This window comes from Malania oleifera, chromosome 9, assembly GCF_029873635.1.
Source record: "Malania oleifera isolate guangnan ecotype guangnan chromosome 9, ASM2987363v1, whole genome shotgun sequence".
In the NCBI taxonomy this organism is placed as follows: Eukaryota; Viridiplantae; Streptophyta; class Magnoliopsida; order Santalales; family Ximeniaceae; genus Malania; species Malania oleifera.
This window is the reverse complement of record NC_080425.1, coordinates 90,565,201-90,583,120: the sequence shown is the minus strand read 5'-3', so window position 1 is coordinate 90,583,120 and position 17,920 is coordinate 90,565,201. Positions and strand designations below refer to the sequence as shown.

Here is a 17,920-nt window from a genome sequence, read left to right as displayed (position 1 = left end):
ACAGCCCCACAAAGCCAACCCTTTTTTACTCCTCCCAAAACCTGTGTACCGCACCAGCAAGAACGTATTAACAGTCCAAAGTAGCATCCAAGTCTCGTTAAAAACTGAAAAACAGAAGGAACAAAACTCTCCTTTTTTTATAAAAAGGAATTATATTATAAGAGAAATATACATCGTAAAAAGAAGAGAAAAATTAAAAAAAAAAATGAGAATAAGAAATCCTCCCTTTAAATTAATGAAAACTAGCAACAAAGATCACAGAAAAACAGAAAACAATTCATTGGAGCCGAGACAACCAATCTGCTGCAAGTATTCCAAAGAAATATGATGAAAAAATCATTTGCTGACACCTACAGCGATGCAAACTCTACTCCAAATCAAATTTTTAGTAGTAGCCACACGGCCCACACCTTTGAAAATTCTATAATTCCTCTCCAACCAAACACATCAAATAATAGCCGTAACAGTGCACTGCCACAAAGCTTTCCTATACTTTCCCTTGCTAGAACTCCTAAAGGTAATAGTGAAAAAAGCCTTCAACGTCGAGAGGCAAACCCAGTTTTTACCAAATAATTTATTCCATGCAGCCAAAGTAAGGGCAGTGAAGAAACAGATGTGACTTGTGAACAAGTTTTCCTTCCCACTCCTCAAACAAAGGACACAAACACAAGGTGACAGGGCCTTATTAGGCCCTTCTCTACTCAAGCAAATAATTGGTGTTGGTTCTTTCAAGTATGGCAGTTCAAATGAAAGCTTTTAATTTTTAGCGAACTTTACAGCCTGTTTAGTTTTGGAAAACAGTTTTCATCTTCAATTTTAGTTTTCTAAAAAAATACAAAAAAGTTAACTATTCATTTTTACAATATTTTTATTGAATAAAAAAAGAACAATAAACAATTATGGCACTATTTGTCTGTGGAAATAGTTTTATTTTTCATTTCTACTTTTTCAAATAATTACAAAAATTCACCTTATTTTCCAATTTTCCAAATTTATATAAAAAAATTTGGAAAACATCTTTTCATTATTTTTCTAGATTTCTAACTCTTGCTTTGCATATGAGAGCAATGAATTTGGGTCTCAGACGTTAAGTGGATTATGTATAGAATTTCTTCTAAATTCACACAAATCCAAATCAAGCCCCAAAATCCATGATTCTCCTTATCCAATTTTTGGAAAATTGGAAAACAACTAGACAAGTTGTCTGTTTTGCAATCATTTTGAAATCTAAAAATAAAAAATGAAAATTTGTTTTGCACATTTAAACAAACTTTCTTTTTTCCTACCATTTTAATACGAATCTTGAAAAAATTTTGAAAGGCTAAAATTTTACAATTCTTTAGAAAACTAAAGTGGAAAAAAGAAAATGTTTTCCACAACTAAACAGACCCTTAGCTTTCCAAATCAAAGAATACAAGGCAAAAGGATCCGCAATAGAGCCACAAGTCAAATAGGAGAAAAAGATTTACAAGAGATTTCTTGAGAAGGATCTAAGCTCCAAACCCTTTTATCACTCCCCAAATGAACATGAAAAGAGTTGAGCAAACTGGTAAAAAGAACCAACCGATTAATCTCTATCACATTAAGATTTCTCCCCAAGTGAAAGTTCCAAGAATGCCCATCCTCTTGCAAAAGAAGAAAATTAGAAATTTGGGTATCATGAAGATTAGATAACCGAAAGAGACAAGGAAATGCAATAGCTAAAGGCGACTCCCCCGCCCAATGTTCCTCCCAAAAATGAATCTGGTTCTCACAACCACCATATACTGGACTGTAGGAAGGAAATAATCATAAATTTGGGATACAAACTTCAAAGAACTTGAATAAGTAAATAATAGCTCCCACTTTAGCATCCCACCATATCGTAGTAGACGAAATTTACAGCAAACTATTTTATGCCAAAGAGAATTAGTATCTAAAGGAAAGCACCATATCCATTTCCCAACCAAAGAAATGTTTTTAGACACCAAATTACCAAGACCCAAGCCTCCCTCCCTTTTAGACCTACACAGTCCCACGACCTACAAGATGATCTCTACTACCCTCGCCCCCACTCAACCACAACATATCCTTTATTAATTTCTCAAGCCTCAGTGCCAATCTCGCAGGTATTCTGGAAAAGCGAAAGATAATACAAAGGGATGGAGGACAGGCAGACAAGTGTGGATAAGAGTAATACAACCCCCCAGATTAAACAGTCCATCCCACCCATCAAGTCTCCTAGTCACTCTCTCAAAAACCAGGTCCCAAAAACAGTCAGCATTGGAATTACCACCTAAGGGGACACCTATTCAAGGATGAACTAGTGAGTTCTTATGAAACCACGCAGAAGGTCTAAGCCTAAGGAAAGGGAGAAGAAACCAAAACCATTAAAAAAATACCTTAACTTGTTTAAAATGAATTGACACACTAATTTTATTCGGTTTACTAATGCAAACTGCAAAAGACACAAACATGCGGAAAGAATTTTAGCATGCATATACAAGGATAAACTACCGCAGCAGCACAGCATGCATGCAACAAACAATACTAACCACATATCCTAAGTCCATGAAAGTTCACCATATAATCATGTACAAATCCACACCTTCAGGTTCACTGAATATACAATTGAAACAAAATGGAAGATAACAAAGTGCAAAGGTCCCAATAGTGTACCAAACCTCAGCAAAGCGTAGATGGTAGTCTGATAGCTGCTTATCAGCCCATTTCTGAATCGGCAACAAGAATGACTGTAAAAAAGTAAGATCTCGAAACCCCTCTTCACCTTCAGCTTTGGAATGCAAGCTTTTCAAGTGTAATCTCTCTTGTGGACCACGCTGTTCCTTCAATGGTATTTTCATCAACTGCTCAATGGCATGTTGCAAGATTCCTTGCTCACTCGTGATAACAAACTGAGATCATGTAGTAGAGTAAAAAATAGTAAATGATGATGATGGTGATGAGAAAACTAAAACAATCTAATCAAATAATCAATGCTTAAAATATGCCAAGAATGTAACTGGTAATGCAAAACTGATAATATGAATTCCAAACCAAACAGTTGCTATGGATCAATGCCTCGTGAACTTAAGAATGTACAATATAAACTAGCCACCACATTAATCATATAATATTAGCTTGCTATTGCCCTGGCTGAAGTCGCAACAATGGACAATTGGACATGCTAGAGTGCCCCACAATCCACAGGACACAATATACTCGCTGATACCATACTTGGTCCATCTACTTTAAAGCCCATATTCAACTTCAGCTAAGCAGTCCAAGGCCTCAAATCCTTGTGGGCCCACCTTTGCCCACATAGCATCTAATGAAATTAACTTAGTTTGTATGTGAGGGCAATCTGGGCATTTAAATTGCATGAGGGCAACCATGCCGTTTTTTAATTGCATGGAGTGTAGCATAAATATGCAAGATGTGTTAACGAATCCGTGTACAACTCTTTAAAGCACAGTTTTGCCCCCATGGACTAACTTTCCTTTTCTGCGATTTGTCACTCTGGAGCAATTCCGAATGCAATTTGGCGTTATTTTTAAGCCATGAATAATATTTTAAGCAACCGATCTAGTAATCTGATAACCATATGTCCTAACCCTTATGCACCTTCATTACAACTATAAATAGAGGTTCTGGTTGCCTTTTGGAGTGATCCAACTCTTAGCTTCTATAAAGGAAGTAGAATGCCTAGCACCTTTAACAGTGTCATTGGAATGCCAGAGTGCGGCCACCACTTTGGTAAGGAAGAAAGAAATTCTTGCAAATATACAAAGCTTAACCCAAGCAAGCTCTTACTTAACCCAAGCAAGTTCTGGTTAACAGATGTTTTATTTGCAAAGTTGATGCTGAACTGCTGACCACCTTCTGCTCCACTGCCCCAGTGCCAGAATTTTGTAGAATCTTGCCACAGCTCTCTCAGGTAGCAAAAGGTCACTACTGAATCAGTGGAAAATGAAATCAGGCGGTCTTTCTGCGAATAGAGAAGGGGAAAAAGGCTTGTCCTTGATCCCCCTCACCATCTTTTGGATTACATGGAAAGAAAGCAATGTTAGAGCTCATGAAAGAACTTCCACTTCTCCCACAGTACTCGAGGATAGATGGCTTTCTTCGCTTTCTTCCTGGTTTAATGGGCAATAGATGCTAGACGTGTTTTACTTAATTTTCGATCTCTATTATATACTGTCATGCTGTTGATTGATCTCTTTTGATTTTTCTCTCTCCTCTTGTTTGTAAATGGGAGGCACCTCCTTTTGTGCCCTATTAGTGAATTCTCATTCTGCCAATCCAAAAAAAAAGGCTTAATGAATCACAAAAGACATGTTTATTGGGATTGGTAGTTTCTTTTGATAATAGTTAAGAGCATGCTCTAAGAATTTTTTTTCAATAAACAAAGAATTGTTTTTTTTCTTTTTTTGAAAATAGAAGAAAGTATATTATATAGAGAAAGAGAAACTACAACGAAAGAACACACGAAGTCCACCTCATAAAATAAAAAATTAATAATTAAACAAGGAACCCCCTCTTCAAACCTTTTCCTTCATAATTCACTGAACACTTCAAGTTAGCTAACTCCCTTTGACCCTTTTTAGCTCTATTTTTACACCCATCAAAACACACTTCATTTCCCCTAGGATTACAAACCTTTAAATCGAATTTATTCATGAAATCTTGAACTTCTAAATCCTTCCTTCAAATCACCCCCACTGGTTTTAGAAAAATACCATCCTAGCGCTGCGTCTCATTAACAAAATCATCATTTTCAAACATAGAGACCCCTTCCAATCCTTCCAATGGGATGGATGTACATACAATAAATCCACTAAAATGTCACTGAAATCAGAAAAATATCCACATTGTTCCCTAATTTCATCCAACAACAAACCCCTGCCACAATCAAAATCACTTAGACCATCGCTTTCATTATCTGATAAATCCCCCCATTCATTACCTCCTTTCCTTTGCTAACCCCCTCACAAGAATTTCCTGTCTTTTTCTTAGCATTTATTCTTCCACAATACCTAACTCTCCTTCTAAATTCCTCTTTAAAAATTTTGGCACAACCTCACCAGATTGCTTTCTCTTATCTTCGAACAATTTTTTCATTCCCACACCCATCTGTGCAAACTTCCGACAAGTATAAACGTTGGGACCCTTAGATCCCTTTGCCTTAATGTCTGAGGCAGCAGGTAACCTACCATAAACACTATCACCTTTATAAACCTTTTCTGCAGCATCCTTTTGCCCCTCTGCAAAAACAGAATCTTCAACCGCTTTAAACACTTCTAGTTATTTCCTTATTGTCGTGAAAGAACTTTTCCAAAATCGAGCTGCTGGTTTCCTGTAATTGCTCGACGATATGATCTGTTTTATTTGAATCTTGGGGAACTGGAGAGAAATTTTGGCCTTCAAACTTATATTCTCCACCTGCGTATTGGAGCTTGAAAATTGGGCATCTTGGGCCTGCCCATTATGATTGGTCCAATCCTCCTTTCCCTTTGGCTGGCTATCCAAAATAGGGCACTGAAAATCTTAGGCCTGCCTGTTGTGAATGGCCCAATTGTCCTTTCCCTTAGACTGGCCATCCAAAATAGGGCCCTGCAAATTAATGGGCCTGTTCAATTAATAAGCCCATTTTATATAAAAATGAGGCTCCTCCTTTTTCCATTAACTTTCCCAGGTCCAATACAATAACCAATTGGCCCAGCCTAGATTTTTTATCTTTCTCTTCCCCAACCGTAACCCTAGCCTCCTCAACTAGAACTGCACTATCATCCAAGACACTAGCTGCCACTGCAATATCAGCACCTCCAACAGCATGAGCAATACAAACTTGCGCCTTTGGCCAGATATCTTCTAGCATCGGCTCCCCTGCATTGTTTGACTTGAGCTCAGACCCACATCAAATGCACATATCATCTATCCCATTTGCAGCATCCTGCTTTCCTTGTTGGGACTTGCTTCTGCAGCCTTCTCCTTCACCTGCCTTCCTTTTCATCACCACTAGACTCCACAATCTGGGCTCTGAAGGCCTACCCACAACTGCGCCTTGCGATTGAAACCCAAACTCTTTGGCTAATTCACAGAACTTGCTTGGGAAACTGTACCAACCAACCCCTTTTGCTCCACCAGGGATAAACACAGAGAACATCTTACCATTCCAACCCAACCCTAACTCCAAAAACTTCCCCACCCTAGTCCACTTAATCAACATCCAAAACAACATATTCCCCGTTTGGACCTTTCAAGAATCCCTAAACAACTGAACAAAATCTGGAAGACCCATTGGCAAACCAAAAAGCTGCCTCTTCCAGAAGTTTAATCCATCTATTCCAAGCGGGATTTTTATAGCCTTGGTTTCAAAGATATTTAACTCTATTAAAGTGGAAGATTTTAGACCTATTAGTTATGTTTCTAGTGTGTACAAGGTTATTACTAAAGTCTTAGCTAATAGGTTGAGCGCAGTCCTTGATAATACCATCTCTAGCGCTCAAAGCGCGTTCGTTGGGGGAGGCAGATTGTGGATGCTATTTTAGTTGCCAATGAGGTGGAGGAGGATATTCGTAGGAATAAGAAGAGGGGGTTTTTCTTTAAACTAGATTTTGAGAAAGCCTACGATAGAATGAGCTGGAGTTTTTTGGATAGGGTTTTTACAAGAAAGGTTTTTGGTAGTGCATTGGTGTTGTTTGATCAGGGGTTGTTTGTCTAATGTGAGGTTTTCAGTAATTGTGAATGGTGAGCCTAGATCTTGGCTTGGTGCTTTGATGGGTTTGTAGCAGATGTTTTGAGTAGGATGGTGGATAGGGCAGTGGAAAGGGATTTGGTTAGAGGACTAGAAGTGGTGAGAGAGGGTGGTGGTTTCACATTTCTTGTTTGCTGATGACACCATTTTCTTTGTAGACGATCACAGTCTCTCTTTTAGGTGTATTTTGGGTATTCATCATATTTTCAAGGGGCTATCTGGGCTCAAAATATATATGGAGAAGAGTGGTTTAGCAGCTATGAATGTGCCAGTCAAGCATGTTAGGGAGCAGGCTAACGAAGTGGGTTGTGGTATATTGAATTGGCCTTTTGACATACTTAGGTGTCCCTTTGGGGTGTAACCCTAGACCTACAGATTTTTGAAAGTGGAAAGGGTGATGAAGAGATTAGATATTTGGAAGGGAGTCCTATTTTCTCTTGGGGGTAGAATTACTTTGATTGAGGCTTGTCTTGCTAGCATCCCGTTATATTTCCTGTCCGTCTTCAAGATTCCAATGGGGATTGCTAGCAATCCCAAGAGGATCAAGAGAGAGTTTTCATGGTCTGGCTAGGGGAGTCATAGGCACCATCTAGTGAGTTGGAATGAGGTAAGTAGATCTGAAATGAGAGGGGTTCGAGTTTTGGCAATTTGGTGTCTTAAAACACCGCTTTTTAAGCTAAATGGCTATGGTGTTTCCCCCTAGAAGAATTGTCCCTCTGGCATAAAGTAATAAGAAGTAAGTTTGGGTTGGATGAGAACAGTTGGGATACCAATGCTAATTTAAGATGCTCTTTGTGGAGTCCCTGGAGATCCATCTCTCAGATTTATCCTTCTTTCATCCCTCACACTAAACTTGAGGTGGGGAGGGGTTCTCATATTCATTTTTGGAAAGACCCTTGGCTGAGAAATGCTCCATTTTATACTTCTTTCCCTCATTTATTTTATCTTAGTTGTGAACAAAACAAAATCATTTCTCCCTTTGTTGGCGAATTTAGTCCTTTGGTTTCCTAGAATCTTCATTTTAGGAGACCTCTGAACAATAGGGAGATGGTGGAATTGTCATCTTTGTTATCTTTATTGAGTAGGAGTAATCTGTCTTTGGGGAGGGATGTTGGCTCTTGGTCTTTAGACCAGTCAGGTGTGTTTTCTTGCAAATCTTTTTTTGAAATTTTGATTCGTTCCAACTCTTCTTTCTTGTAATACTCCATTATTTGGAAGGCTAAGGTTTCCCCTAAAATAAACGTTTTCACTTGGTTGTTTGTGCTTAATAAGATAAAGACCAACAACTTGTTGCAAATTAGGAGACCTATGAAGGCTCTCTCACCTGATGTATGTATGCTTGGTTACAAGAACTCTGAGACATCTTCTCACCTTCTTTTGCAATGTGAATTTTCTTGGAGTATTTGGAATATGCTTTTTGGCGTTATGGGCGAAAGTTGGGCATGTCCTCCCTCGGTGGAAGACCTTTTAGAAATATTCTTCACAGGTTTTGGCAAAAGAAAGGTCAGAGCAACTTTATGGAAGTGTGGCATTTTCTCGGTATTATGGGGTTTGTGGATGGAACGTAACACTTAGATATCTTCTGGGAAAAAATTAAGTCAGGTGTTGGGTTAGGAAAAAAATAAATTATTTGGCCTCTTTGTGGTGTGTCGAGTATGGATTTCTTAAAGGCAAGTTTTCAAAAGCTGCAAAGAGATTGGAGGAATATGTTGACTAGATGATTTTTTCTTGGGCATTTTTTATGTTTTTGTTTTGTCTTGGAGTTTCAATTAGTCTCGGGGGATTTCTCATTCTTCCTCTCGCAAAGATTTAGGTAATGTATAATGTATAAAGTACAAGCACGATAATGTCTTAATTAGAGAAGAAGACATTACTGAGAGGTGGCAGAAATACTTTGATAAGCTGTTTAATGAAAACCAAAATGAAAGATTGAACTTGGAAGGAACAAATGAGGAAAAGACTAAAAATAGAAGATTTATTCACAAAATAAAGTCCTTGAAGTTGAGATGGCATTAAAAAAATGAAAAATGGGAAATCTATAAGACCAGAAAAAACACCAATTGAAGTTTGGAAATGTTTAGGGGATAAAGGAATTGTTTGGTTAACTAATCTATTCAACACTATTATAAAAACCAAGAAAATGCCATAAGAATGGAGAAAAAGTACATTAGCACCTGTCTACAAAACAAAGGCAATATTCAAAACTTTAATAACTATCATGGAATTAAGATTATAAGTCATACGAAGAAATTATGGGAAAGTGTAATTGAAATATAATAAGATTAGAAATAAAATTCAGAAAATCAATTTGGTTATATGCTTGGGAGATCAAAAACAAAAGCTATTTATTTTTTAAAAAGATTAATGGAAAATTTTAAGGAAAAAAAGGAGGGAATTGCATATGGTTTTTATTGACCTACAGAAAGCTTATGATATAGTACCTAGGGAAGTTTTTTGGTGGGTCTTAGAAAAGAAGTGAGTTTGTAGTAGATATACGAAGGTTATTAAGGAAATGTATGATAGAGTAGTGACTAACATTAGGACTATAGGAGGTGAATCTAGAGATTTTCCAAACACAATAGGTGTACATCAAGGTTCTACTTTGAGTCCTTATCTTTTCACTTTAGAAATTGATGAACTAACTAAAAATATCTAAAATGAGATCCCTTGGTGTATGTTTTTTGCATATGATATCGTGTTCATTGATGATAGTAGAAGCAGAGTAGAATCTAAGCTAGAACTTTGGAGAGCCACATTAGAGTTTAAAGGGTTCAAGATAAGTAGGAATAAGATAGAATATATGAAATGTAATTTCAATAACATTAGGAGTAGCAATAGAGAGAAGATCAAGCTTGATAATCAAGAGATTAATAGCACTGACTAATTTAGATATCTTGGATCTACTATGCAAGCTGAAAGGGAAATTGAAGAAGATGCAGTACATAGAATTAAAACAAGTTGGGTTCAAATCCCTCCTCGCCCACAACGGGCCTAAAGGGGAAGGACCTTTCCCTCTGGTGGTAGGAAAATAGTGTGTATTTTTCGTTGGGGATTTCCTGGAAAAAATCGTCGTATCTTCCTCCGATTCCTTATTAAAGATATTCAATCCATTAGAATAGAAGTTAAAGGGGGTATTTATACTCGTCGTGTCCTTTATATGGACATCAGAGGCCAAGGGGCCATTATTCCTTTGACTCGTACTGATGAGAATTTGGCTCCACGAGAAATTGAACGAAAAGCTGCTGAATTGGCCTATTTCTTGCGTGTACCAATGGTTTGGACAATTGAAATGCAAGCCTAATAGAGCACTTGTAAGGAGTGAGTTAGTTATTGTGTCTGACATGAAAAGGGATATGGATATGCCTAAAATAACTCGAAATAAGGTAATGAGGAAGGATTTAATAGCTCTAAATCTAATAGAGGAAAACGCTTTTGATCAGGTGAATTGGTAGAAAATGATTCATGAAGCCAACCCCACTTAATGGGACTTAAGGCTTCTTGTTGTTGTTGATATGTTCCTTTGTTATCAAAAAATAAAAAATATGAGTAATCAGATTTTCTGTCAATAATATTTTTTCATTGATAGATTAAGAATATACATCCAGGAGAATAAGACATCTACTTAACAGATTCTCGAAAATCCAAATAGAAAACAAAGAAAATCTGAAAAAAAAAAAACCAAATAAAGAGAAAAACCAGCACGAACTAACATTCCATTTCATAACGCCAATCACACTGAATATCAGAACAGCTCACAATTTTAAAAATTGTGCTTGCTTCTGAATATTTCCCATTAATACTACAAGCAGGTTCAATGACTGCATTTTTTCAAATAAAAGGCTAGCAACCAGTTACTTATGGTGGGATGGAGTGAGGGGAAGAAGGAATCACAAACAAAGAAATAAATGACTACAAAACCTGGCGAAATAAGACCCATGCATAGCAGGTGTAGTGGATGGTCTCTGTGATTCCTAAGACACGCCAGGTCGACTTCAAAAGCTCTAATATCTCTTCCACTTCCTGGATTTAAAGAATAATAGTAGTTACAAATAAGCAAATTGAAGAAGTAATCACCCACAATATTTTTGTGCACTTCAGTTTCAGCATTGATTCATAAGCCCGATTTGAAATTAAAACAGAGTTCAAAGTTCTACACTTTTTCCACACCATAGAATATTTGGCACAAGTCTTAGTCAACATCACACAATATTTAAAAGGCTTGAAATCCTAATACAATCTTTTTTCTCAAATAAAATCTTTTTGAAACTTCAATTATTTTTGTACCCTAACACCGACACGCAAATCAATCAAAATTCAAAAATGCAAAAAAAAAATTTTGAATCATTGGACTTTTTAAAAACATAAATGCTAACCTCGGTAATCTTTCCTTCATCTAAAATGTCAAAAACGCTAAGAAGCAGCTTCTCATATAGTCTCACATTTAGGTGATAGCCATCCGCCCAGTGGCATACTTCACCAGTTAGGTCACCACGAGCTGGTCTCTCAGCAAGTGGGATGGCAATCTCTCTAAGAGATCTTAAGCACTCTGTACGTTGCAGTTCACCTGTAGAAGATGGAAGGGACTAAAGAGAACCCCCCCCCCCCCCCCCAACCCCCAAAAAAATAAATAAACAAATAAATAAATAGGAGGTTTCCATAACATGAACTGAAAGCATGCTAAAAAAAGAACCAAAACCAACCCCTGCAAAATTGAACGAAGTTGCAACATCATAAAGCTATTAACCAACAGTGAGATTATAATAATACAGAAATCATAGTTAAAAAAATGTTCAGCAAAAACACACCCCACCTAATCATCTACTTCAAAAGCTCAAATTTATGATAAAATGGAGCAATGAACACTTAAAAATGAAAGTGTGTGGAAGATACACAAGAACCAAATGTAATCCTGGAGGTGAACCACCTTTACTTAGATAGTCATAGAACTCCAAAATATAAGTTAAGGCTAGGAATTCCATGTCAAAAGGAAGAAAATCAAGCAAAGATCCCCAGATAGACTTTGATATCAAATCCAAATGCTCTTCCATTTATGGATATTGATGCAGAATTATGTTATCCACTGGAGAATCGCCATGAGAAACTATAATAATCACAAAGGAAAAAGGAACAACAGCATCAACAACAAACAAACAAGTCAAGCAGGATAGACGTCAAACACAATGTACAGTCTAAACATTATGCTAGGGACATTGAATCTCACAATACAAGGCTTTATCGATATCTATGGCTCAGGGCTTTCCAGAAAGCAGAAATTTGAGGACACATTCCGTTAGATAATTCATATACAAATGGATCTTTATAGTGCTCACTCCCATCCACAATAAAATTCATATCCAATAAAAAATATAGACTAAAAAATAAAATCCATCACAATAATAAGATGGGAACACAAGAGTTTCAACATCCAGCTAGAAAAGGAACAGAAAGGCATAATACAGTTCGGATCCTTATGAACATAATCTGGAAATAGACAACACAACAAACCATTTGAAACCACAAAACACACCTCAGATTCCTCAATCTTTGCCAAAAGAATCCTCAATTCATTTGCCTTGCGCCCATATTCCCCAAATCCAACAACCGGGTGATTTATAAGCCCTTCCTCTAACATGTTCAACTACATGGACAAAATCATAAAAAAAATTACAAATTACAACTGTTCAAGTTTTACAACAAATAAACCTCTTGAATAAATGTGTGTGTGCACGTGTGTGTGTGTGTGTGTGTGCGCGTGTGTGTGTGTGTGTTTGTGTGTGTGTGTGTGTGTGAGAGAGAGAGAGAGAGAGAGCAGTACCTGTCTTTTCTGCCATCTTATGTATGTTTTCTTGTCCGAAAACTCTGTGCGTGAAATACAACATAGCAATTCTAGAGGAATCAAAAGGGTATCCATTCTTTTTCCCACTTTTCCCACAAGAGCATTAAGCAGCCCTTTTCTCGTTCTAATGTCCATTGCCTCAGAAATCTGTGATTGTATGATAATGGGAGTAAATCAAAAGCATGAATGCAATCCCAAATGAGAAGATTTTAGCTGCATAACAATTAAAATATATAAGAACCATATCAAAAAAACAGAAAACTAAATAATTTCAGGGATTGGAACCCAAATTCCTGCATCAAAGGCATTTCTTTGCGACAGACATACAAGTTGTTAAATAGAAAAGGATGACAATTGACAAGCTAATAAATTCAAAATGACCTAGGAAAGAAACTTGCTAGATCATCACTTCACCTAAAGGCTTAAATTGTTAGGTTGTGGACCAGCAATGTATTTTTTTCATTGATCGGCAAAGAGTTAGCAAGACATCAAGGGGATGCCAACCCATGGTACAAAACATCAACCACTTTGTAGAGTGTCGCAAACATCAAGGACTACATAATGATCATTACCAATTTTCCCATTAAGCCAGCTGGAGACAGCAGCAAGCCATTGGCCCTTGCAAGTCTGAAGCAAAGTAGTTAGAATCTTTGAAGCCTCTCTTATTTCTTTCTCTCCAAGCACCAAAAGATGACAAGAGAAATGAGGATCAAAGCCTTTCACTTCTCCTTGGTGGCTCTGATGCCTTTCCAAGCCCGAATCTCCCCTCCAACTGAATTTGTCGTATCCCACAGCTGTCCAGTCTAAGAAAGAGCCAAATTCCATAAGTTCCTTGTCCAGGGGCAGTGAAGAAGAATGTAGTTGACTGATTCTGCATCAGCCATACAAGAAAACGCCTATTTGTGACTATAAGCCCTCTTTTCTGCAGATTGTAAGAGTTAAAATATTTCCATGTGCGGATTCCCAAACAAAAAAGGCAACTTGGCAACTTTTGAAGGGGCTGCCGACTTCCAAATGTGAATCCAAGGGGAGTTGTTGCAATTTGTTCCCAATGATGAGAGCTTCTTGTAGAAAGATTTAACAATAAATACCATTTTGATCCAAGCACATTTTGGTTCACTGGGGATGTTTTGGTGATGGAATTTATAGAGAAATCTGTAAAAATTAGAGAGTGCATGAAGTTCCCAATCTGCCATGTTCCTAGTAAAAGGAATATCCCAGAAAATTCCTTGATTAGTGATTTGGAGATGATTGATAAGGGCATTGTCACAAGCTAAGCTGTAGATGGAAGGAAAGGAAACTCTAAGATTACTGTTCTCATGCCACACATCATGCCAAAAGAAAACATTGCCCCCATTCCCCACTTAGAAATGTCACAAATTGGAAAAAAATTATCCCATCCTTTCTTGATGAATTTCCATACTCCCACTCCATAGCCCTTCAATTGTGAGTTGTACAATCATTATGCTCGAGTCCTTATTTAGAAACAACACTATCCCACCAAAAGTGGTATTTCCCCTTCATGAACCTCCATAACTACTTCCCAAGGAAGGCTTTATTGAAGGTGAGGAGGGATTTCAACCCCAAACCTCTTGAACAAATGGGTTGTTTGACCACATCCCATCTAACAAGGTGATATTCTTCCCTTAAGCTTCCCCAAATAAATCTTCTTTGAATTCCCTCCAATCTCCTAGCGAATGAGGCTAGTAAGGGAAGGAGCGACATGAAGTAAATTGGAAGATTTGTCAAAGTGCTCCTGATGAGGATGAATCTGCCTCCTTTTGATAAGAAATTTCTTTTCCATCCTGTCAATCTCCTTCCAAACTTTTCAATAATAGGGTCCCAGACTCCTTTGTCTTTGAATTTGGCTCTGAGGACTAAGGGGGAGACCAAGGTAACTAATGGGAAAGGTACCCATCTTGCAATCCAGAAGATCAGCAAGGAAGGTCCCCCCATGTTATCTCCCATTGGAATAAACTGGCTTTTACCAAGGTTCATTTTTAGGCCTGAGACAACCTCAAACCCTAACAAAATGCATCAGAGGTTGAGGATATGAAGGGGGTCATCTTCACAAAAAATAATAGTACATTTGCGAAATAAGATGAGAAACTTCTACAAGCTTTCCATTTCTGCCCACCTTGAGACCTCTGAAGATCCCTCCTTCAGTAGCTTTCATCAACATAAGGCTAAGCACCTCCATGACCAAAATAAAATAGAAAAGGGAACAAGGGATCTCCTTGTCTCAAGCCTCTCGAGGAGCGAAAGAAATCAGAAGGGAAGCCATTTTATAAGAACTAAGAAGCTTGGAGTTTGATAAATTGAGCAATCCAACTACATCGTAGCTCCCTAAAGCCTAAAGCCCATTTTTCTAAGGAGATAAAGAAGGAAATTCCAATTGACATGATCCAATGCTTTCTCCATATCCAGTTTACACACTATTCCCCTTTTTCCCTCCTTCAGATAGGCATCCACCACCTCATAGCAATAAGGCCAGCCTCCATAATCTATCTTTAAGCCACAAAAGCGTGTTGATACTAACCAATGACTTCCGGTATTTCTTTTTTGAACCTCTCAGCTAGTACTTTGGCAATGACTTTATATATGCTTCCCACCAAGCTAATACGATAGAAATCCTTGATGTTGGGGGCCCCAACTTTCTTTGGCGCAAGGGTGACAAAAGTGGTGATGATGCAACTAACTAATTTTCCTAATCTATGAAACTCATCAAACATGTTTAACATTTCGTGCTTGAGGAAGCTCCAATTAGCCTGAAAGAAAGTCAAAGAGAAACTATCCGTTCCAAGCGCTTTATCCCCATTGCAATTTTTACTAGCTTGGAGGACGTCTACTTCCTCAAAGGGTCTCTCAAGCCACCCTGCAATGAAAGAACTGAGATATTTGAAATTGATGTCATCCATTTAGGTCTCCAAGTCTCTAGTTCAATGTAGAAGTCTTTATAAAAAAACACAAATGCTTTTCCTAAAATCCTCTTCCCTAGTTAAGTTGATTTCCCCAATTTAAATGTTGGATAAGGTGTTACTTCTACAATGAGTGTTTGTTGTTTGATGAGAGAATGTATTACAGTTCCCCCCCTTGAGCCATAAAGCTCTCGATTTCTACCTCCAAGATATCTCTTCAAGATTAATAGCCTCGTTCAATTCCTTCTTAAGCATAGCTCTTTTGGCTCTATGTTCATCATCCAAACCCTGGATTATTTCGTGCTCATCAAGCTCTTTGATGCCATTAAGTATAACAATCTTCTTCGATTGGACATTCCCAAAGGTGTTTCTGTTCCATATCTATAGTTTTTCTTTTATTCCTTTCAACTTTGAGACAAGCACAAAACTAGCCTTCCCTATGACCAGAATAGATGACCACCAAGTTTTCACTAACTCCCCGAAACCATCATGTTTTTAACCACATATTCTCAAAGCGAAAGTAAGTTGGCCCCCATTTCACTCCCCTCGTGTCAAGTGAGACGGGGAAATCATCTGAGATGGGCCTAGGAAGTAGACACTGAATCACATGAGGAAAATGAAGATCCAACTCAACCAAATCAAAAACCTATCGATCCTTGCAAAGGAAGGCGACTCCCTAAAGTTGGACCAAGTGAAGTTGCCACCAATGAGAGGGAGATCAATAAGGGTAGTCACATGAAAAAGTCAAGGAATTCTCTCATGCTACTGGTCTCAAGGCTACCCCCACTTTTTCATGCATGTACACAATCATATTGAAATCGCCTCCAATAATCCAAGGAGCATCCCATCTACTCCTAATCTCGAAGAGCTCATTCCAAGAAAAGAAACCTAGGGGGTCCTTCACCTAAGCCATAAAACCCCAGTTAAAATCCAGTGAGAGTCTTATTCGTGTATTTGAACAAATAAGATACTAAGTGATCGTTTGGAACCACTTATACAGAAATGCATTTTAGGGGGAAAAAAAAAGTACTGAATTTAATAAGTGTTGAATTGGAAAAATGCTTAAAGTTATTAGTGATGTTTAGTCATGTTTAAAATAAGGTCTTTCACCTAAGCCATAAAACCCCAGTAAAAATCCATTAAGAGTTATCATTCGTGTTTTTGAACAAACAAGAGACTAAGGGATCGTTTGGAACCACATATACAGAAGTGCTTTTCAGAAAAAAAAAAATCACTGAATTTAATAAATGTTGAACTGGAAAAGTGTTGAACGTTGTTAGTGGTATTTAATTGTGTTTAAAATAAATGGTATTTAGATACTTTTATTATAGGGTGCTCTATGATTATTTTTAAATATATTTTAATTAAAATATTAATATTTTTAATCAAAATTTTCATTAATAATTATTTTAATTATTTTTAATTAAATTTAAATATTTTCTATTAAATAAAATAATATAAGATTATTAATTTTAATTAATAAAAATCTTATTATTAATATATATTTATAACATATTGATATCATATCAATTTATGATAAAAATAATATTATTAATTAAATTAAATTTTTCAATTTATTTAATGTTACTTTCCATTAATAGATATTCTTGTTGAATTTAGAATTGAATTATATTTCATTAACAATTAACATATTATAATACATAGTAAAATAATAAGTAATTATTTTTAACACATTTTAAATAAAAAAGTTAATATTATATAATTAAAATTTTTTTGATAATTATATTAAATTTTCTAATTAAAATTTAAATACTTTCTATTAACTATAATAATATAATATTATATTTTAATTAATAATAATCTTGTCATTAATGCATATTTATAACATATGAGTATCACATTAATTTATGTTTAAAATAGTATTAATAACTAAATTAAAATTTTAATTTAGTTAATGTTAATTTAAATTTATAGATGGTTCCTTTAATACATTCCAAAATTTAATTATATTTTTTTAATAATGAATATGCTATAATACAAAATAAAATAATAAATGATCATTTTATGATATATTTTAAATTAAAAATATTATATTTTTAATTAACAATTTAATTAATAATTATGGTAGTTGTTATTTTCAATTAACATTTTACTAAGTAAAAATAATATAATATTATTTTATGATTAACCATAATCTTGCTCTTAATGTATATTTATAACATATGATTATCATATTAATTTATGCTAAAATAATATTACTAATTAAATTAACAATTTAAATTTTTTAATATTATATTAAATTTTTATAAATGGTTCTTCTTTTTCATTCTAGAATAGAATTATGTTTCATCAATAATTAATATGTTATAATACATAATAAAACAGTATATGATTATCTTCCAATATATTTTTTTAATTATAAAATAGCTAATAAATTTTATTATGTTTGCAAAACTAACCCCACCTACG

At 36.0% G+C, this 17,920-nt stretch overlaps 1 protein-coding gene across 1 annotated transcript in view; it reads right to left on the bottom strand.

Annotated features, from left to right (window-relative positions):
- LOC131164685 (protein unc-13 homolog) overlaps positions 1-17,920 on the bottom strand; it is a 115,782-nt gene that overhangs the window by 82,490 nt on the left and 15,372 nt on the right. Inside the window, exons 8-12 of the mRNA XM_058122070.1 lie at positions 12,552-12,719; positions 12,264-12,374; positions 11,110-11,319; positions 10,655-10,756; positions 2,664-2,894 (exon numbers count right to left, since the gene is read on the bottom strand). Of these exons, the coding sequence (XP_057978053.1) occupies positions 2,664-2,894; positions 10,655-10,756; positions 11,110-11,319; positions 12,264-12,374; positions 12,552-12,719 (822 nt within the window). The remainder of the gene's footprint in view (positions 1-2,663; positions 2,895-10,654; positions 10,757-11,109; positions 11,320-12,263; positions 12,375-12,551; positions 12,720-17,920) is intronic.